Below are 21,865 nucleotides of genomic sequence, written 5' to 3'. Positions count from 1 at the left end.
CTTTGGCTACAGAAGACCAATCTTTCTGCTGAAATCACATCACTACAGACAGCTGCTTATTTACGATCCAACATGCATACCTGGGGAACAAATGCCAGAGCCTTCCTCCTGCCACAAGCTCTCCCCTTCCTGCTCCTGAGTCAGAGCATTTAATTCGTGCTGTGGGTGATTCAAGACACCTGGACACCCGTCCCCTCACTCACAGCCACCAGCACTGCTGGCACCAGAGCTGCTGCCACTTCCAAACGAGCAGGACAACCGCTCGCCCCTCCTGCGTCAGAGGTTTTGCTGCTGCTCAACGTGTGTGTGTTAATAATGAAAAGTGAGTCCCTGGGAATCTGGCTGGGCCAAGGCTGGGAGCACGTCAGGAGAAGCAAGCCTTTTTCATCTTTTAAACCTTTCCACAGCAGCTGCCAGGAAGCAGCTTTTGCATCTGCAAGTAACAGAATCTCTCCTAAGGAAAGAAAATAATTGTGGAAGGCTTTTTTCCCCCTCCCAGTCCCTGCCAGCATCTCAGCTAACTCTTATCTATTCTCAGCCACCTCTCATCTCTCTGAACACCACCAGAAGTGCTCAAATCACTGCCAGCTCACATCAGATTCATGAGCAAGTCAAGGCTGAGCAGTAAGACCTCCAGACAGTCGGATGGTGAATTCTGATGCATCCTTTGGGTAGCAAGATTTCAACAATTGTAACTATTTTTGTTGGCAATCTACTGCAGTTCTTGCAGTGGCACACAAGTGAAGCTGGTGCAGGGTTGGGTGTTGGCTGCTCTACCAAAAATCAGGTGAGAGTGTGACTGAAAAAACTACTGGTTGCATTATTTAAAGAAATAATTAAAAAAATCACCTCCTTTCCTTTAATTATTAAACTACTCCACACAGCATGGCAGGCCAGCTTCGGTAGACAAATAACCTGGGAAAAAAAAAAAAAAAAAGTAGCTGCTGCTTCCTAAAGCCCTGTTATCATCATTTTTTTCCTCTTCTGACATTTCTGTAAATCTTGGCTTTGTGGCAGGAGCCAAGGTGACATTTTGTGCCAATGCACTAATTCAGAGCTCAGATGTGGGAGCTCTCACGCCCCAGCCTGTGTTTAGAGCCCTGTTTTCTATGGAAGGGTGCCCTGCCATGAGAGGCCCCAGCTGCCCCTGCCCCACAGCAGCACACTGCCCTGCCCCAGAAACCAGCCAGGGCTGTGAGGAAAGGCAGCACAGCTCCTCCCTGCTGCTTTGTTAGTGCCCCTCGCCACCCGAAACTGCTGTTGAAACAAATCCTTTTCTAAAAATGCTATCAACGTGAAGAAGAAGTATATAATTTGTGGCAGCATGTTTTTTTTTTTTTCCCAGTCACACTCCTTTCGAGTCTAGCATTTTTTAAAAAGCAAAATAAAACACTCCGAGATTTGATCAGTCTAACCAGCACTAAGGCAAGGGCTTTTCCACACACAGAAAACCAGAGCAGCATTAGCCGAGAGGTATACTAACACAAAGAACACCTCTCTGTTGCACGACAGAGCCGAGAAATGCTAAGCCTTCAGTACTGCAGAAATCTGCAAGGCCTGCTAAAACCCAGAGGATTTTAAAAATAAGATCTGAGCATCGCTCTTACCGATGAGCAAATACAGAGGCAGGTGTGACGCTCAGTCACCTCTGGTTTGCTATTCTGGACTTCTTCAAGTTCCATTTAAGCTGTGCATTTCTGCTCTTGCGATTCCAGCAGAGGCTGTTCCCTCCCAAAGGGAAAGCTCAAAAGATAGAAGTGGTAAAAAGGAACAAAGCAGGGAACTTTCATAGCACAAAGGAACAGATATGATACATGAAGCAGCTTCTGAGACAAATTAGGATTCCTGCTAACAGAACCAAATTGCTTCCTCTTTCCCTGCTTTAATATGTCTTCCAAGAAGGAGCATTACATTATTCTGTTTTTACACATAAATTGAAAAAAATGGAATCTGAGTCTGAACAGTCTGTGGCTGACACTTGAAGTTGCATTAAAAGGGGCATCCTACTGCTCAATTCTCTCATTAGATTGCTCAAACAAGAACCAATCCCTTTTAGCCAGTTCTCATTTATTGCTCTAAAGTAAAGTACCCACATTCTTAGGGCCAGATCAGCATTTTTCCAGTTTGTGCTGAGGCAAGCATTCTGCAAGAGAACAAATAACAGCACCCCAGTGAGTCCCAATCCCACATTCCTGAGTCATTAGCAGACACCTTCAGGCAGCTGGGGCTTCTCTTCAGCACCAATGGCTCAACAAGGAATCCTCTGTTCTATTCTTTCCAGTCTTGAAAAATAATCAATGGTGATAATCAAAAATGTTTGCCTTCTCTTGCATCTTCTATCCAACGTCCACTTCAGCTGCAATGCTGAGCTTTCAGGAGCCTAATTACATCTCTCCAACTTAAAAGTCAACCATGACTTCAGCTAACTCTTAAATAGACAGCTGTTACTCTTCTCTCCAGCACTGTCTCCACAGTCTAGAGAGCTTCTCAACACATACAGCAGAGAGGCTTCACTTCACTCCCAGTCTATGGAAACAGGGAAGCAGTCTGCACTTGAAGTCTGTCGCATCATCCTCCAGCCTGGGCTATGCTAATCACATCTCTCAATGAGCTCTAAGAGCTGTCACTGTCAGACCGCACTTAATCATTGCTCTTGCAGTAGCAGTGATCAGTTCATCTTTTTCCCTTTAATATCAGCCATTACATCATTCTCCAGCATGGAAAATAGGAAGCGGGAAGGTCAAGAAGTTCTTAATTAGATGGGTTTTTATTGCTGTGATAGTTCCGTTCTAGCCTCAATAAGAGAGAGCTGCAGTACAGGCAGCAGGAGCTGGAAGGCATCTTGGATGTATGAAGCACTGTTTGAAGCCTATGAAAATAATTTAAAAAAAGAAGAAAAAGATGCATGAATAATTATGCTACCAGTCAGCTTCACTAACCTTATATATATATATATATATATCTCAAACAGCACTGATTAGTGTACGTAAGAAACAAAACCCTATTGCTTGTTGGGTCTTTATGGCTTCCTTCTAGAAATCATTTTAATGTAAGTTTTTAAGGGGCTTTATGTCACTCAGCACAAAAGCAGCTGGCTTAAAAGCTGCTACACAAGATCAAGTGTGATCCAGAGGTAGGATCCTACTTTGTGTAACAGATAAAATGGATTTATTTCAAAGAGAAACATAAGCACGCCGTGTCAGGAAGGAAGAATACACCAACAGAAACATCCAATCCCCATCCCACCTCTGAAATTTACAAGCACTGAGAACCAACTTAACAGCTGGGAAGTGTTGGGATTCTTGCATGCTGATTTACGAGCCTGTCTAAGATTTGAATTCAAGCATTCTATGAAAGCGTTAGAAATCCAGATTTGTGAACAAACTACTCTGCATCTTCTGACCCATCGTACCTGCCAGCTGAGACCACCCAAGCTCACTCTTCACTAACATGTCCTGTGAAGATCTACAGGCATTTATTAAAATCTGTAAGTTATTAGATAGTTAAGTAGAATCTTATAGACTATAGATTACAGAACCCTGCATGCATAAGGATAGTGAAGTGGAAAAAACAGTCTATTTTTTAAGTATTAGCTTAAAGTTTTAACTTCAGCATAACTGACCTCCAAAAACACTCCAGTGATTAAGGGATTAAGCACATCTGCCTTCTCTTTGACCTGCAGAGACCAGACATATATTATCTCAATTGAAAATTTTATCATATTTCTTCAAGCAAAATAAAGCTAAACCCTCTCTAAGGTTACAGACACCACTGCTCCCTTGACAATATGAAAGCTAAGTCACAAGGTGCAGACGATCTGCCCTGCAGCAGATACATATCTTCAAATGAACTGCAGGCAGCCGGAACGCTGAGAGGTAAGAATACCATCTTCAGTAACACCTAAATGTGTTGTAGTATCTACAACAGGATCGTGAACCTTATTTTCTTCTGTCTCATCAGTACTGCCAGCACCAACCCCCCCCCAGCCATTCTGCACCAGCCTGAACACCTCTGGTGGCATTTAAAAGCTCAGCACACATTCAGCTGCCACAGTCTGCAAAAAACTGACCTAGGAGACCAGACAATAAAGCAAAACCTGCATGCATAAATGAGAAAGCACAATGAGCACTTTATGGTAAGGATTCCAAGGCTGTGCTGTAATCAAGTAACACATCTCATCCCTAAGAACTATGATGCAATCCTTACCCCTGCAATCGTTAAGCACGTTGTAAACTCTTTAGAGAAAGATGACAGTTCTTTACACAGCACGATCGTCACTCTGTGGAAGAAGAGTGGGAAAGCTGCATAGTAAATACAATCTACAAGGAACAATTTTCTTTTAGTATTCGTGTAAAACACAAATACCTTGTTTCCACGTACATAAAGTTAAATTAAACCAAAACTGGTACACTGCATTTCAACAGTTTATGAAGAGCCAGAAGGTCCCCAAAGAAATGGGGGAAGAGAAAGGTGGAAAAACAAGTAAATAAAATTGAAGATGTGAAAGAGCTGTCGGAGGACAGACATCAATTCAAAAAGGAACAGCAGTAACTTGCTTTTTTACTAACAAGTACCATTTTCTGAAGTAGAAAGTATTATGCAGTTCATATATTTACCAACTAGATCCTGCTGTAAAGAAAAATCCCCCGTGCATTATTTGTATGATCAGTCTATTAATTAGTGCTGTAATTTTACAATATCATGTACCTAACATACTACATGACTAGCAAAGAGGTTATTACAAATCACTTTTACACAACTGTTTTTTGTCACATTTTAAATCTCTACCTACTAACTAGAAGAAGCTTGGCGAAAACATTTCTCTTGGCTGTAACAGTTTTTGAGGAAGGTTTCCTCTTTCTTATCAATAAATATCTTCAAACCAGATAAAGTTGAATTATGCTATGGGTGGCATCTCTATTTTCCAGCAGTGAACACCCATGCAGAATTCAAGACCCTGGCATCCCTTGGAACTGCAAGCAAGCATTAAACAGTTTAATCATAGGTTATTACATGCTACAAGTTTATGAAGAGAGAGACTTACTGTGAAAGGGACTTGGCTCTGTCTGTGGCAGTCACCTCTTGTTTCTGGCCATGCAGAAACAAAGCTGCGGTTTTGTGGAACGTTTCAATGGAGTATGCTGTCAGTTCAGCCAGACTTCTTATGGCAAATGCATGAATATCCTGCAAGAGTTAAAAAGACCCCTCACATCATACAAAAACTAGCAGCCTTTATTACTTACAGCAAATAAATAATACTATCTGCCTTCTCAGATCCCCAAATCTGTGCAGAACTAGAAACCCAGAAGTTCTGGTAATCACAACTGTAACTCAGCAGCCAGATAAACACACTGTGGTCAGATATTGTCTGTTTGCGCTGGTCAGTTACCTCTACTGATTTTTTAACATCATGGTGACCATCTCCAGGTTCTACTTCCTGGTTTTCTTCACTCTCTTTTTCTTCTTTAGGAAGACTGCTGTTGAATTGTGCTATCCAATCGTGAGCAGATGTCCTCACCTGTATGAAGATAATGACTAAAATGAAGCCCCACTGCACACCACAAAACATGGAGTGTTAGCCCTCCCTAAGGGAAGGAAACAGCTACATTAAAGAACCACAACGAATTATCCTAGTGCCTTCTTGACTTTCTAGAAGGTTGGCTGCATGCATGTAGTAGAAGACATTCATTTCTCTAACACCAGCTGCTGGGATTTACCAGCAGGGCCATGATTAACAGAGGAGCTTCAAAAACATGTCTGCAGAATGATGCTGCCACTTGGTGGATCCGAAAGGTAGTGAAACAACGGCAAGAAGGGCATAACTTCTTCATACCAGCTTCCGAACATAGTAAAACCAACTGATTTGTGTCTAGAGGAGGGCTGCAATTCAAAATGGTAGGCTGATTTCACTGCAGTGGCTGATAGCTTACTGCTCAGCTTTCTTTGCCACCAGATATTGCTGCCCAGCGTGGCAAAGACACACTTGTGCCTACTGATTCAGAGCCACAAACATTACAGAACATGATTTTGCCCCATAAACTCAAAGGAAAAGCTCCATTTCTTTTAACTCCAATTGTCAAAGGATCTAAAACACAGCTTGTCTTGACGCCTTTTCACAAGCAAAGCAGGACTGAGAAGCAGGTCTTCTGGGAAATCTCTCCAGCTTTTAGAGTAATAACTCACCATGATCAGTTTATCCGGCTTTGTGGAGATGCACAGTTCTGAAAACAGCTCTGTTACTTCCCTGGTGAACTCCTCATCTCCTAAAGGAAAGAGAAGGCTAAAGAATCCCCAGAAAGGACAGATATAGGAAACAAGCAGGACTTCAATGCACAACTAGTTCTGCACAGGTCTGTCGACTGTTTCCTACATTTCTCCTTGAACTCAGGCAAGGATGCATCACATTTGGTCTTTTACATATAATTTATAATGTAAGTTCTGAAAAGGTGGAGACACCAGTGCCAGAAGATCAGCTTTTGCTTTCTCAGACCTGGCTCTTTAGCTAAGGTAATTCAGTTTTTACAGGCAGGCAATCTATAACACATCAAATAAACACAGCATTTTACAATGCACTAAGTTGTGCTTTACCTTGGAGAGTCTGAAATATTGCTTAAAGCCTAAAGTTCTCCTGTTATATATGGCAGGGCAGATGTTAACAGTGGGAGAGAGGCTGTGAGATCCATCATGGAAATATAAAAGATACATCAAATGCTAAATGCTAGCAAGTGCAGGTGTGAGCCCTCCCTGATGAACCATTTAGGTAAAAGAAATGGAAGAAATTTACATTTATACCTGCGTAATCCTCAAGAATCAGATGGCTTCTCTGCATGGAAACACCTCTAAGTTTTTTGGTCCTCCTGGCGAACTCTCGCTTAAAAAAATAAAAATGTTGGCTCTCCCCTAGGTTAGACAACTTATTTAAAGTCTTTCCCTTATGGATAGGGAAATCCAGCATCTCCTTGCATTATGAATACTGGCTCAAAGTCAGTTGTACGAACAGACCAGGAGTCAAGTAAGTCTAATCCTGCTCTGGCAAGAACTGAATGTTTTCTGCTACAGAAGTAATGCACAGAAGCGTTTCAAAGATGAAGGGCATTGCTACCTGTCATGTTCCTAGCCACAGATGGCTTTAGGATTAAGCATCTAGCTAAAGAATAACTTAACTGTGGCAACACATCCATTGCTAGCACTCTCAAGACGAGTTGGTTCTGCACTGACAATTTCATTTAGAACCAGTTTCTCCTCCCAGAACCCAGGGTTTTTACCTTTCTTTTCTTCCTCTTCTTCTTCAAAGAATTCAGCTAAAGAAAATGCTTCATTGAGTTGCTCCATTTCCTCTTTCACTGCGTCCAACTCTTCTCCAGAGAGGGCATTTAGAACCAGTTTCACCTAGTTAGGGGCAGAACAGCCAACGAGAGAGTTGTAAGTCCAGAAAGAAAAAGAAACAAGATGGAAGATGAAGTACTCATTTACACTGCACGTAAAAACATTACAGACTGATATTAATGAGAAAGTGGTGCTTTCCTACATGAAGGAAGAAGAGGAAAGACAAATCAGTAGATTCTTACAGAGTTATTCAAATCATTTCCTTTATAAAAATCTGAATGACTTCTGAATGTATATGCTGACCTGCCCTTCCCCTTGCCCTGAAACAGAGAGGACAGTCTCTGCTGTGCCTGTAGTACTACTCTCCTCCAGCAAACAAGTACCCCCTTGATAAGCTATTGAAAAAATGCAGGAACCGAGGCTAGATAGGCAAAGAGAATGGCTCTAGGAGCTGAGGACAGGACAGAATGCTCCCAAGGAAAACAGCAGATCATAATGCCGGAGTCAAAGTGAAGTTGTACAGTCAATCACTTTGTAACAAGCTCTGAGCACTTGATTTTGCATGTATGTACATACATCTGTAATCTTTTTTTTCCTGCTCAGCTGAACTCAAAAATAGAAGGAAAATTGCTGAAGGCCATTACCTTTGATTCACACTCTCTGGAAAGCATCTCTAAGGCCTCCAGATGCGAAAGACCCTGAAACTCATCAAACAGTAACCCATAATGGGCTTTCTTCTCTGTAGCCATGGTAACCTCAGTAGCTGTCTGCTGCTCTTCTTTCTCCTTTGCCTCTCGTAAGACCTGAAAAAGAAAAGCAGAGGACTCAGGTCAATACCAGAAGATACAGAATAGGGTAGGAGAAAGCTTTTGGCTCAATAGTAAGAGATGGTTGCTCAATGACAGGACCATGAAAGTAAAAAAAAAAACAATGAGAAACCAACAAGTTGATATGGAACAGCCATACCTGAGATAACGTAGAGGTTCTGTTCATTAGGCCCTTTGTTTTTTTGAATCCAGGGTCTCCCTCAGCTATCACATCCATTGTCTTTTTCCCAATGAATTCCAAGGCATCTAGACCTCCAGTAATAACACTTTTTCCCTAGGAAACAGATGGGAATATACTTGGTGCATAAAAGTCACAGAAGACTATATAGCTGGAGAAATGAGACTGAGGCCATGTTATGCCAGACAAGCCAAACTGGTCCTTGTCACTCCAGAATTCGATCCTAATCATCAAAAACAGAGAATAAAGACAAGGAAGGTGTCATGATACACTATCAATCAACAGTTTAATACAACACTCAAACAGCTACACGAATCTGACAGGAAACATTATTATTGTGTGAAGGAGCTGGTTCTCAGCACACTGAAGTATTTCGTTTCTGACACTCCGATCAGAAAATGCAACAGCTGCGGTCTTCAGTTGCTAAACTCTTGGAAAGCTTACTTCTGCTCTTAAGGCTGGAACATCTGCAGCTATTTTAGATTCATGGGAGAACTGACAAGACAGCAGATCACAAAAGCACAGTTTCTAAGGGCACTGGACGCTTTGAAGTCTATTTCTCACGGTCACAGGAGCAAGCTGATTTCCAAGCAATTTGGGCTGGTTTCACGAGTTTCTGAAGAGGAGAATGAGTTTCACCTCTAGACAATTGTCTGAAAATGTTCCAGGAATGAGTCTGACTCTCCATTTGACTGAATGCCCTAAAGGAAGGGAGCACAGATAACCGGTTGTACAGAGGTGACATGCATGGGAATGCACACATCACACAGTTCACCGTTGGGCATCCTTGTTATACATCAACAGTTCACATAAAACTAACAAAACTGGAGATGACTTGCACATCAATTGTCAGCATGGCATGAGATGACGACTGTCTGAAGGTTGACATATTCTCTCACTATTTATCTCACAAAAGCCAAAATTAAAAGTTTCCTAAAATGATGCTTCAGACAACGCTCTCAAACGCATTTTCTCCTGCTTTCCCAACTCACTCACTGTGCTTTGAACAGCAGTAGAGATGGTTGATAAAACTCCAAAAGCTCCAGCCATAGGAAAGGAACTGCCATCACCAGCTGCATCTGCGCTGTTAGCATCGGGATTTTCGCTTCCTGCATTAGAAGGTAGAAAATTAGCTTCCTGACTCCCACAGAAAGATCCTTCCAGATGCTGAGTGCAGAAAATTAACACACACAACGTGTTAGCCAGGAGCAGGGTTAGAACTGGGATAATTTTCCTATCTTCTTTTCAGAGCTAACACCAGTAAGCAATGCACTGTTTTAGCACTTAAATATCTACACCAATATGAGAGAGAAGTAATGTGATGTTATTTGGGGGCTGATTATATTGAGATTTGTTTTGGTGCTGTTTTAATGCAATAAAAACTGACCTCTTGTAGCATCTCTGGTCTCTGAAGAGATTTCACTAGGACTGGGGATCCCAAGGGTTGTTTCTGCCTTTTCTATGACATTTGAAATACCTTGACCTAGAGAAGACAGCAGCAGTACTTTATCCATGAGGTATATTTTATTTCTCATAAGAACAGAAACAGGATCAGAGATGTATATTGTTTTTCTACTATTCTGGCTTATTCCTGTATAAAACAGTTTAATCCACACTAAAACATACTACTACGCAGACTGCTTACCTTCCAGTGCAATTAATTCTGGTTTCATTCAGGTTTTAAATCAAGTTGCAAAGTTTTAAAACATCAAATTATTCAAACACCTTGAAAACTTGGTAGTTTTGGTTGAGTTCATCTCCTTAATCTTACTCTACCTTTTGGTACATGTTTTCCCCACTACTTGAACAGTTTTCTTGACATTTTCCAGTATTTGCTTCTACAACAGAAATCTCATTCTCAAGAAAAAAAAGCTCACAAGCTCCTGCAACATGAGGTATAGTTAAAATATTTATCAAATATAAGGAGACTTACCTACAGTAGCTACAGTAGCAGATGCAGTTGACAGGAGGGATTTCCCCCAGCTTCCCCAGTACCCCCATCCTGACTGAGGTGCAGGAGGTTCTGAAACCTTTAATGAAGAAAAACACAGGAGAGTGATTCAGGTAACACGAACATACGCAGACTGTGGTGTGTAACTTTCACAGTGCTTTTTCTCCTCAAACAAACTGCAATGTGAATTTTCAGCATTCTGTGCACAAAGCCATGAAACTCCAAGTCACATTATTGAGATCAAGCACAAACACACACCTTGGAAGTTTCAGCTGTGGGCTTTTCTGTGCCGGCAGACTGACTTAAGGTTTTGGGTTCAGGTCTTTTCCGAGTCATAGGCACATGCTGTGTCTCTTCATTGGTCTCAGTGCTGCCAAGTTCTTTCACCTTCTGCTCATTTTCACCTTTGTAAGAGGTTTCCTCTTTCAGATTTTCACCGTTGTCTTCTTCAGACATGACTACTGCATTCACAGAAAGCAAAGCAGATAAAATAACCTTTCATGCTTTGACATTAGTTCAAAAGCATCACACCTGTGCTTTAAATAATTAAGCACAACTCTGACAGAAATCCCATCTTGTTGCCACGTGTACCTGCACAAACAGATTATGTTTTTAAGGGAGCTTGTACATCAAGTTATGTCTGGCCAGGAGAATTGTCACACTTGGAAGTTTAAAGTCCCACAGTGGCTGTACCTGACACACCCTCTCTGCAAGAAAGAAACACCACCAGCTCTGAAAAGCAAACAAAACACACAGCAAGCGATTAAATACATGATTTGCTTCACGAAAAACAAAATAATATAATTGCTTGGGACTGGCTGCTTTGGAAGGGATTAGATACCAACGGGGACAGCTATTAGAAAGCAGGCAGGGAGGGATGCAAGCAGCTGGTCTGCTTTTATGTTCAGGGCTGAGTTTTTCTGGGGTGCTCAAAAAGAACACGGGGTGTGCCACAGCGGGCACGGGGAACGGGGGGACACGGTCGCCGGATCCCCCAGGAGCGGATGATGCAAACGCGGCGGCTGCGGGCACCCGCACAGCGCTGTCCCCACGGGCCCTGTGCTCCCCCAGCCCCAGCGGCCTCCCCGCTGCCCCGGGAGGCCCCCAGACTCGTCGGGACTCCGCACCCTACGGTCCCCCAGCAGCGCTCCCAGCCCCACAAGGCGCTGTCACACTCCCAAAAGCCGCACAAGGGCGGCCCACGAGAGCCCTCGCCTCACCAGCCTGGCCGGGCCGGGCCGAGCCGGGCCTCCAACGCCACGCTCCCCCACCGGGCGGACTGCACCATCGAGAGGAGGTGCAGAGCGGCACCCGCTGGCTGATACCGGAAGTGCGGCGCACCCGGAAGGGCGACTGAGGAAGCACATCCGGGCTGCGGGGCCGGCGGCGGTGACTGAGGTGAGGGCTGGGCTCGGCTCTGCTCGGTTCGTTTCGGGTCCGGCCCTACCTCCCAGCGCCGCGGTGACGTCAGGTTTCCCTTAGCGACCTCAGAACGTGGGGAAGACGGTGAGGCAGCTGCTGCCGGGAGCAGGGTGGGGGCCCGTGCCTTAGCTCGGTGTTTCGGCGTAGAGGTGCTGTGAGGAAGGCGGTTTGTGGTGTGACGTCATGCCCTCCTGACGTCATGCCTGCGTGGCCTGACTTCACCCAGCCAGCAGCGTGTCTGGCCGTCGTGCTGTTGTCGGTGCGTGTGTGGCTGGAGCCACTCGGCTATTCATTTCTAATTTGTACCCTTGATTGCTTTGAGCGTTTAGTAGGAACACGCTTGTTCTCACACAGCTTCATCGTGGGGTCTCCCTGCAGCACAGCTCTTCCAGCAGCCCGCTCCCATCTCTCCCTGCCCTACCCACCATTGAGGCCCTGCACTCCGCAGGTTTCCTGTGCCCTTGCTCATTGCTTTTCCTTGGAGCTGATAGCTTTGCTCCATCACACCTGACTGAGCTGTAGGTGTCTGCGCATTGCAGTGGAGTTAGACCAGATGGTCCTTAAAGATCCCTCCCAACTCAAACCATTCTATGATTCTGCTTTCCCCAGGCCACGCCGAGTTCACGCCTTCAGCACTGTGTCAGGTGCTTCTCCCAGGTCTGAAGGGTGCTTGGGGCCACGCGGGGCAGTAGCACCGTCTGCACTTCAGCCCAATCCACAGTCAGGGTGCAGGCTCCCTGCAGAAGTGATCAATGAGTACCATTTGGTGCACGTTGTCACCACTTAACCTGTTTGGAAACTGTCCTAAAGCTAAAATACGCTCCCATGCTGTTTGCTCAGGGTGGTGGGAGGATGGAGCGTGAGGTGGGAGTGGGAGTGGGAAGAGGATGTGAGGTGTATCTCAGTTTCTTGCTTTGCATTTCTCCATGTGTGAGATGACGTTATGATCAGTGAATGCAAAGCAGTATAGCTTGCAACCTCTTGGGCCCCAATTCTGCAGTGCTTTTTAAATGTGTGTAATGTTAAGTACTCAGAGTATTTCCACTGACCTCAGTGGGACTACTTGAGGTGCTTTAAGTTAAACACAAACTTCTCCTTTTCAGGAGAAATGCCAAAGATGACTCATATAAGCGTACGCATCATGGATTTTTATCCTTTCACTGCTATTTGTTGTTACAACTTCAAGTCTCCTAAAGGTTCAATATGTTGAGCTCAGCTCCAGAAAATAGCCAGTTTCTATTCTGCACATTTCATCTCACTTAGGTTTAATGCTGTCTTGAAGCATTGTAACGTTGGCACTGCTCAGGCTTTATCCTTTTTGGATCCTTTATCAGCTCCAGCAGCTGTTTTGCATGAGTGTGATGGATGAAGAATACGGATTTTGCAAATCATTTTATTTTTCCCAGCATTCAGCAATGAGAGATCGTTGTCTGCTTAACAATAATGGCTTTTCCAAAAGTGAAATGTGACAAACAATTTAGAATAAATCAGACCTCGAGGAGTTTAATAGTAAAATTCAATGACCCAACACCAATGTTTTATACATTATGCACGCTCAGTGCAGGCATAGTGGAGAGCATATGCAATTACTGAAGATAATTATCTTATTCTTATGAGGGAAAATGTTGCTCAGTATTTCTTGTGTTAAATAATTGACTGAGGTTTCTAATGTCATTTTGGAAGAAATGTCACAGACACTTGGAAATCTAATAATTTGAATTTAATAATTTAAAATGGCAAAAATAACACAGGCCGAGTACAGGAGGTGCTGGAATTGTTCTCTAATAAATCTAAAGCATTATTAGTTGGGAAATTATAGTTTTGGAAGATTGGAAGCTATACCATGTTTGATTCAATAATGAGGGACAGGGTTTGTGTTCCCTTCATTGCTATCATCAGCTGGAGCTGCAGCAAGTCTCGTGAAGTCAGGTCAGATGTCAGCCATGCACAGCGTGCTAACAGCCCAATGCATGCACCTAAGGAACCTGCACGAGGTTACCCACATAAGCCAGTCTGTTGTCAGCAGCCTTCCGAGGGCTCTGAAGCTCTCTGAAAACACCAGATGTCTGAAAGAAAAAAGGAAGGTTAAAACCCCTCCTTCAAACAAAAGGGTAGTGGTTGGTCAGCAGCAATCTTAGCAGTGCATTTTCAGACCCGTGCAGTCTGTGGCTGGGATGCCGTTCTCCAGAGGCAGCAGAAGTCAGAAATGCTTCCCCCAAAGTCTAACTGGTGGAAAACATGCACAAAAGAAATCTTGGTATTTTTTTCCTTAACTGTTTTGCTGTGGGAAAGTATCCTCTTCAGCACAGTGGTGCAACAGTTCTCAGTGCTGGGCTCATTTTAAATGGAGAGGCAAGAGGCGTGGCAGAGAAAGAAAAGGTAGAAAAGAGGGCAGGTGAAGGGATTGCTGTTTATGGAGGAGCAAGTAGAGAGCCTGGTTTCTCTTTTCCCTTGCAGGATTCAGTGAGTGAGTTGGTCAGTCAAGCTTGAAGGAGAGTTGGACACAGCTGTCTCCTTTGCCTCCTTTGTGAAAATGATTTGGCAGTCGCTGCAACAGAAATGGGTCAGATACACATTTCTCATCAGACGTCAAGTCCAGAGTCTGGTTTGACCTTCAGCAAGTTATCTTTTACTGAAAGAATTCCAAGTCTGGCAAATTCCTATTCAGCAAAATTTCCTGTTCCTGAATGTGCTTAATTTGTCTCTGCTGGAAACACAATTAGTACAAATCAGCTATACATATTTATAGCAAATTATTTTTCGTAAGTGATGTGAATTCTGTCTGCCTTAGGCAGTGTTAGCTAGTGATTCTGGAAGGACAAGAACTGTCTGCATTATTTATTAAGAAAACGTATTCCTTTGTATTGTGATATTTATGAAATTCAACTCTGCTTGCGTTTGTTATTGCTAGAAGAAAAGATGATGAATTTGAAGTCACACAGTCAGTGGGGTGAAGTCAGATATTTTTTAAGATAACATTTTAGCCTGTGGCTTCTATACTTTGTGAATAGTTTTCTACGGCGCTGGAGAGGTCTAGATGGAATCATAACCTCAGGGAGTGCATATTGAATTAGAGGGGTTTTTTTTCGAATCAGGCTTCCAGGAAAATTGATTACAGATTTTCTATTAATGGTGTAATCTCATTTTGTCACAAGTTGGTTTTATTCTGGCTTTTAAAAAAGCTTTGTGTGCAGAGAACCTCAAGTTAAATTCTGTATCCTAATGTCTTCAAATATCTTGCGCACACATAAATTTGAAGGGAGAGTTCTGTCCCTAGAGAAAATAATTTTTCAAACAGCTGTGAAATATGGGGCAGAATTTGGTATGGTGAAGATAATAAGCAAGATATGGCTGCTGAGATGTAGCAGCATAAAGCAAAAGATTTTCAGCAGGAGTTTGCTGTACAACAATAACAGCAAAAACCAGAATGCAGCGGCAGCAAAAGAGGCTGCCAAAAAAAAAGGAAGTATGTGTAGGCATTGGTGTCCTGTTATTCAGAAAGAGACTTCCTCCCTTTGTAGGCAACTGCCACAATAATTTTCCCCAAGCAAGAAATAAGGAGCGTACTATCCAGCATTTAGACACCTAACACTGATTTTACCCTAAAATCAAGTAAGTAGATGTACAAGTGCTAAAAATCAGATGTGGAAGTGCTTTTATGCCTAGATGCTAAAGGAAAAACCAGCATTGAAAAACCAGAGTGTGAAGGGACTTTGATGTTGGTGCAAAGGAAGGCAGAAATTATTTGCTCTCTCTTGCTTTTCTTTCTCTATTAAGGAAGCACTTTTTTTTTTTTTTTTGCTGTTAACAGATGCAGAATCCACTTTCTGACCCTGAAGATACTTACGCAGTTTGAGTAGTCTGTACAGCTTGTTCTTTTTTTAAAGCCACATTTCTCTTAATGATTGTTGTTCCCGATGTTATTTATTTGGATGGGAAGATGAGCATCTAGAAGACTGAAGGTTGAGTTAATGCCTTCTTACCCTTGTTCCATTCCTGTGTTCTGAGTGAAGCTCTGATTTGGAACCTCTTGCCTGACAGTTTATATTACGCTACTGGAAATCTGTTCACTAGAAATGAAATTTGAATACAACATAAGCATGCTGCCATTAATAAACCTAATTGTTTTGCTTTTTTTTTGCAGTTGGATTTCCAGTTTCCGCTCGCAATATTGATGGTCTTGAAAGCACATTTGGATCCAAGACATTTTCTACCACTGAACAAATTAAGAACCTCCTCTCTATCTCAGATCCATGCAGACAATTTAATATCTTATGACCTCGTTTCTCCAAATTAAATGAAAAAGCATTTTTCTCTAGCTTTCCATGAAGCTCAGCTGTTGCCTGTTAATTCTGACTGTTAGTGTTGATCTTTCGATTGGACTTACCCTGGAAAATGTAGCTTCTAATGGGACACTTGCTTTTGATTCTTTCAATACATCACTACATCCAGTGCCTCAAGCTTCAGCAAGTTCCCCAGCACACCATGATATCATAGCCAAAGAGGGGACCAGTATTTTAATTGAATGTAAAGTGAACATCAGCCAATATGAATATATTCTTTGGTATAACTCCAAAGGACACCTGCTTCAACAGAACGATGAAGGTGAGCTTCTCTGCTGTTTTATGTCCGGGCATTCTGTGTTTATACAGTACATGAAAATCTCTGGAACTTTCTTGTATTCTCTTCCTATCCTCCCATTTTTACAGTTGGGAAATAGGAGAGAGCAAGACAAAGCTCTGGCACGTGGTGGATCAGGCTTTATACCCAAGTTCTGAAGTCCTAGCCCACCCATCCTGGTATGGTGCCCTTCTGCCATTTTGTTCAAGAAACATCATAGTATGAAGTACAGAAGAACTGAGTGTACACCCTACCAGATTGTAACTGATGTTATTACTGCTCTGGTTTATATTATATCTTTTCAAACCCATGAGCTAAATACAAGTCTCCACAATTATGACCTTTTCGAGCTGTCAAACCTTGCTTTAATTTTGTTACAGGATTTTATAAAGCATGAGGTAACTGATTACATTTATTTTCTGGTTTACACACTGCTTAGATTGTGGAAACCAACACAGCTTGTAATGGCCAAGGTTGAAATACATGCTACTTAACCCTTTCATACAGAGAAATAGTTTCCTCACCATTGGCTCTTATCATTCTGTCCCTCCAATTTTTAATTTTCAAAGAAAAAAAAAAGGCTTTTAGAGATCCATGTGGTATCCTGTGTTAGTATTAATGAAGGTCATTGAGCTAATTGATAGGATCTTCTCAGAGGCTGTCATACTGCTTTAAGTATTCAGTAACCTCTTTGTAGTTATAGTGCCATCTGGAAATTAGTTCAGAGTAGCCTAATTAGAAGAATGAGTTATGAAAACAGTTTTTCCCCCAAGTTATAAACCCATAGGAAATACTGCATAAAGCTTCTTTTATTGATTTCTTTTTACATAAGTTTTGTGTATCAGCACTGCATGCTCAGCAGAAAGCTGTGTCTGAAGAAAATTCTGGGTTCTTTTGCCAGCTGAGCCATTTACAGACTGCGATCTTTTTCATGGGTCACTTGACTTTTGACTCAGAACATACGGAACGTTAGAGTCTGTAGAGGACAGTCTTTCAACATAGTGAATTGCAGTGGGTGAGAAGTTCTATTTGAGAATTAAGTTCCCTGTCAGAAAGAACTAGCAGTGCAAAAGCACTCTGGAAAATACATATGAGAGAAAACAAGAACCGGAGTCGCAAGTGCGCGGAGTGATTCACCATTAAGCAGTAGGATGGGGAACTGAGTTAGGGCTTTCTGTGTCACAGGCATAAAAAGGAAATCTTCCTTCTTGGCCTACTGTGTTATGCTAGAAATGGAGTGCTTCCTGTGAGGCTTGTGGAGCAAGCAGCACGTCTCTAGTTTGCCTGGTTATTTGTGTTACGTGAGCTCACTTTACTTCTTCTGAACCCCCAGGTGGACGGTGGAGGATTGCTGATAATTTCCTTAACATCACAAAGGTCAACTTTGCTGACCGGGGACGGTACACGTGTGCGGCTGTTAATCGTAACAACACCTTGTATTACACCGTCACCCTGAGAGTCACCTTCACCTCGGGAGACATGAGCATTTACTACATGATTGTGTGCCTCGTTGCCTTTGCTATCACCCTCATTTTAAACATAACTCGTCTGTGCATGATGAGCAGTCACCTCCGCAAAACAGAGAAGGCTATCAATGAGTTCTTCAGGACGGAAGGGGCTGAGAAGCTTCAGAAGGCTTTTGAGATAGCCAAGCGTATCCCCATCATTACGTCTGCCAAAACGCTAGAGCTGGCCAAAGTCACTCAGTTTAAGACCATGGAGTTTGCTCGGTACATTGAAGAGCTTGCCAGAAGCATTCCCCTTCCACCACTGATCCTTAATTGCAGGGCATTCATGGAAGAGATCTTTGAGGCTGTGCGAGTTGATGATCCTGATGAAGTCGGTGAGGCAGAAAAGCAAACCCAAGCCTGCGGTACCCAAGCTGCGATATACCCCATCAACCCGGAGATCAAGCGCAGCGATTCACCGGCCGGGGATTCTGACGATGGGTCCGTGAATGAACAAGGCCAAGAAATAGCTGTTCAGGTGTCCATTCACCCGCAGGCAGAAGCGCAGAGCATTGACAGCGTTTCTCATGACAGCTGCCAGTTTGCTCCTTCTGAGGAAGGCACCTGCTGAACCCAGCCACATCTGTGGTGACAGGAGCACGGGTGACTGTGGCAGACGGTGAGAAAGGGATCTGCAAACAAGCTGCCTCATCCCACGTGCACAAGAGCTGTTTTTTTTTTCCAAATTGCAAGGTGCCAGTACTACTACTGAATCTGTATTTCCCGTCAGTGTTTCTCTGTTTTAACAGTTTCCAATCTAAGAGAAGGCTGTTTGAATTATTGTTCAGTGGCTTTTCTTTTTGAAGCAAGCTTGTTTTACTTAAAACATTTACAAAACAGGAATTCTTTATGATCAACACCTTGGTACCCTCTGATACTTCTGATCTGTATTAGAAGTAGCCAAGCTGAGCAGAACAAGTTGCAATAAGATCTTTGCCCTTGTGAGCCTGTTCTTCACAAAGTGGAAGCAGAATTCCTTTAAGTCAGTGTTGTTATCGTGATGAATTGAGTCGTGTGCTCTTTTTGAACTGCCTCGCAGTGCGTGTAGCCCATCAGAACCACGGTGAGCTTGAACAAATCTGTTTTGCGTGGTGTGCTTCTATGTTGCTATCAAAATGTACTGTACTTAGAAAAAAATAATTGCACCAGGATCTGCTGCTGAATTAAACGAAGTGGTGTAGCAGCTTAGAGAACAACCAGGGGATCTCTGCTTTCCATGCGTCTGCGGAAAACTCGTGTGTACTCTAGCGTGCGGAAAGCGAATTGTTACAAACCTTGTCACTTCAGCTTGGTGCTGATTGCCAACGCGCCTTACCCTGGTTCTGTCTCAGAGCAGAGCAGTGGGCGGTACCACTGGCACTGTCTTTCTTTTGGCTCTGCTGATTTCACTCGCTATAGAGAATCCAAAGTTTCATGTTGCATTTGACGTTGTTGTGAGAAAAGAATGACAGGAATCGTCTAGTGGCATAACTTAACTTAAGCAGGAATTCATCTACAGGTAAGGTACCTCAGGCAGTTATTTCTGGACTTTATAATAAGAGAGGGGAAAAAAGCAATGCCACTGACTTTACTGTGGCCAGTGCTTTCAGAAAGCAGTGGGAGAGAGGGCTTAGCAGAGTGGCTGGCTGAGCTGCTTGCCGGCCCTTGTTTGAAGTGGAGCAGTTGGAGGCCGTGCCCTCTCCCATCTGCTGCAGAGGAAAGGCAGCTGAATTCTGTACCTACACACATACGTGCTGCACCAAGGATCTCCTGCTCAGCTTCCTTCCTCAGCTGTGGGGCTCCGGCCTCGTGGAAGCCACGGGCAGACAAGAATCAAGGATGTTCTTTCACACATTGGTGCTGATTTTTTTTTTCTCCCTAGCATTTATAAGTTGTATCACTTAAAGAGCATAATATATCCTATCGAGATTTAGTAGATGTAAGGGTTGTAAAAACTCCACAAATTAATTTTTTACAACTACTGGAACCATTCTGCCGTATAATTTAAACAACTTGGCAACGGGAGCACCATTTAATTTCCCACAACTCTTTTTTCTTTTCCGTATTATTACAAAAATGTCAGTCGAACAAGTGATTCTGGAAGGCTGTTCAGGATTCTTAAGAGGATTTGACACTACATTTACATGAGTAAGCAGACACAGCAGTAATAACAGGGTGGAGCATCTGCCGTAGTGCATCCTCCTAACAAAGGGTCTGAACAAATTACATTCATCACATCTTATCAGATGATGGGAAAGTGAAGCATCTATTACTATTTTAAAATACCTCCTGGGGAAAGTTCTGCAGACAGCCACCAGTGAATGCAGCCTGCTTGGCTTCGGTGTATGGGGTAAGAGCTGAGTTTTTCAGGAAGAATGAACACTGCTAGCCTTAGTTGCAGTAGTGCTCTGACCAACTTGGTACCATTGCCAAGACTGTAGCAAACATTATCTGCTTCAGGGGAGGAAAGCCTGCTGTAGACACAATAGATACTGCCCTCTGCTGTAGCTTCCTGTTAATTTCTATGGTTTGGTGGCACTTTCTGTCCAGGTGAAAAATTTGTATCGTTTTGTGTAACCTGTGCTTTTTAAAAAAGTTTTTGGTGATCTGTGTTAGGAGCCACACTTGTGGATAAAGGCCTAGTTCCAGAAGCCCTGCCAAGATGCTGCTGCCTTCACTTCTGCCCTACAGTGAGCTCTGCAGATTTATTGCCTGAGCACAGATCTGGGGGTTTGCAGCATTTTGGATGTCCTATTTGAAAGCTCTTTTAATCTTTTTTGAGCCACAGGCCCTTGGCATCGTGCCTGCTCCTGCCAGTTTTTGCAAAACAGCTCTCCTTGCTTCTGTGAAGCTATTGCATTACATGTGGCAGTGGCATCTTTGATGTTTCCCCCTTCCTATACGTGCGATGTAGAGACGGAACTACAAAATCAAAGTTCCATTTAATTGCTTCCGTGGAAGCAGTTACGCGGTTGTGATTGACAGATGTCTCATCAGGAGCGGCAGCTTGCAGGCAGCAGGGCGATCCTAGAGGTGCCTCAGATCCGTGTCAGGAGAGGAGTTTCTAGATTAACTCAATCTGTTCTTTGATTTTTATGCGTTATTTACGTAGCTGCGAGTTCTCACTAAGCGCAGTTACGTGGTGTCTCCGTGTGTCCCTGTTCCTGGTGGAGATGAAAGATTCTTGCATAAAGGTCCTCAGAAATGCAATTGCCGTGTCAATTGCTGGGTAGTAAAACCAAGTATTTTCCTGAATTATTACAGTATTTGGTTTCCCAAATTAATTTCATCCCTGGGAAGGAAGCTGTTTGGCAAGACTTTCAGTGAATCAGTGGTACTTATTAAATGTAGGATCTGATCCTACTCCCACTGAATTCAATTATAGCAGATGAGAAGCCTCAGTGTATTTTACAAACAATATTACAGGTTTTTTGTGCGTCTGAGAGCGAGGAGGGTGGTGGTGTTATGCAGGAAACGTGAATTGCAGAGAATGAAACCTGCCACTGGTTTCCAAACAACTTGTGAACTCTTCTATTGACTAGCTGTGTGCACGTAGGTTTGTTCGATGTGACTAACTGAAAATTAACATTGAAAGATTGTATAAATGACAGTGTTTCTGACTTTTCTTAGGACAAGGAGATTCTACAGTGGTTTCCTTGGTTCAAACTGAATTCTTCGACAATCTCAAGGCTGTTTTATCTCTTCTTTATAACTCCTTTTTATTTAAAATAACATGGAATCTACTCATTACCCAAGAGTACCTAAAAATAACTTTGTAGTGGTTATTTGTATTATATGGATTGTAACGTCGCTGTTTAATGTAACCACATAGGATTTCATACTTTCATAAAATGAAATGGTAGATTTGCAAAATAAATGAAAAACAAAGGCTTCCTTTTCCTTGGATTTACTTTTCTGTCAGTGAGAGGTGAGCAACAGGCGATGGGAGGTTGAGTAGTAGCTGCGTTCAGGTTTGCAGAATGCTGGTAGCCGCCTCGTTAAATCTGCCAGGACATTCAGCCATCTGATAGACAGTTCCTGCTCTGACATCTTC

The 21,865-nt window shown here is 43.0% G+C and overlaps 2 protein-coding genes across 10 annotated transcripts; one reads left to right on the top strand and one right to left on the bottom strand.

The window, feature by feature from the left end:
- Window positions 1,867-11,725, bottom strand: FAM114A2 (family with sequence similarity 114 member A2). Of its 5 annotated transcripts, none has more exons than XM_021410351.1 (15): window positions 11,608-11,725; window positions 10,874-11,014; window positions 10,541-10,743; window positions 10,265-10,361; window positions 9,719-9,814; window positions 9,328-9,440; window positions 8,293-8,427; window positions 7,971-8,129; window positions 7,266-7,389; window positions 6,184-6,263; window positions 5,390-5,518; window positions 5,045-5,184; window positions 4,207-4,279; window positions 3,623-3,676; window positions 1,867-2,869 (listed from the first exon to the last, which is right to left on the bottom strand). In XM_021410351.1, the coding sequence occupies exons 3-15, from the start codon at window positions 10,736-10,738 to the stop codon at window positions 2,768-2,770; spliced, it is 1,500 nt and encodes a 499-aa protein (XP_021266026.1). In that variant the 5' UTR covers window positions 10,739-10,743; window positions 10,874-11,014; window positions 11,608-11,725; the 3' UTR covers window positions 1,867-2,767. The 5 variants fall into 5 exon arrangements, with proteins under 5 accessions (XP_021266026.1, XP_021266025.1, XP_021266023.1 ...); XM_021410350.1 differs by having other exon boundaries at window positions 11,624-11,711; XM_021410348.1 differs by having other exon boundaries at window positions 11,503-11,625.
- MFAP3 (microfibril associated protein 3) lies at window positions 11,607-21,705 on the top strand. Of its 5 annotated transcripts, none has more exons than XM_021410358.1 (4): window positions 11,661-11,680; window positions 14,162-14,179; window positions 15,849-16,309; window positions 17,658-21,705. In XM_021410358.1, exons 3-4 carry the CDS (start codon window positions 16,030-16,032, stop codon window positions 18,401-18,403), a joined length of 1,026 nt encoding a protein of 341 aa, XP_021266033.1. In that variant the 5' UTR covers window positions 11,661-11,680; window positions 14,162-14,179; window positions 15,849-16,029; the 3' UTR covers window positions 18,404-21,705. The 5 variants fall into 5 exon arrangements, with proteins under 5 accessions (XP_021266030.1, XP_021266029.1, XP_021266033.1 ...); XM_021410356.1 differs by having other exon boundaries at window positions 11,664-11,680; window positions 14,162-14,267; XM_021410355.1 differs by lacking the exon at window positions 14,162-14,179 and having other exon boundaries at window positions 11,607-11,680.

This window comes from Numida meleagris, chromosome 12 (genome assembly GCF_002078875.1).
Source record: "Numida meleagris isolate 19003 breed g44 Domestic line chromosome 12, NumMel1.0, whole genome shotgun sequence".
NCBI classification, from domain to species: Eukaryota; Metazoa; Chordata; class Aves; order Galliformes; family Numididae; genus Numida; species Numida meleagris.
Note: the sequence above shows the minus strand (reverse complement) of the source record. Positions and strands in the feature narration are given on the sequence as shown.

Bases quoted from the DNA above. Each gene is read 5' to 3' on its own strand.
- FAM114A2 (XM_021410351.1), bottom strand. From the start codon at position 10,738: ATGTCTGAAGAAGACAACGGTGAAAATCTGAAAGAGGAAACCTCTTAC. The intron at 5,519-6,183 runs GTGAGTTATTAC...ATCTTCATACAG, and splicing joins AGCCGGATAAACTGATCATG to GTGAGGACATCTGCTCACGA. The intron at 4,280-5,044 runs GTAAGTCTCTCT...CTTCTTCCACAG, and splicing joins AGAGCCAAGTCCCTTTCACA to AGTGACGATCGTGCTGTGTA.
- MFAP3 (XM_021410355.1), top strand. From the start codon at position 16,030: ATGAAGCTCAGCTGTTGCCTGTTAATTCTGACTGTTAGTGTTGATCTT. The intron at 16,310-17,657 runs GTGAGCTTCTCT...CTGAACCCCCAG, and splicing joins GCTTCAACAGAACGATGAAG to GTGGACGGTGGAGGATTGCT.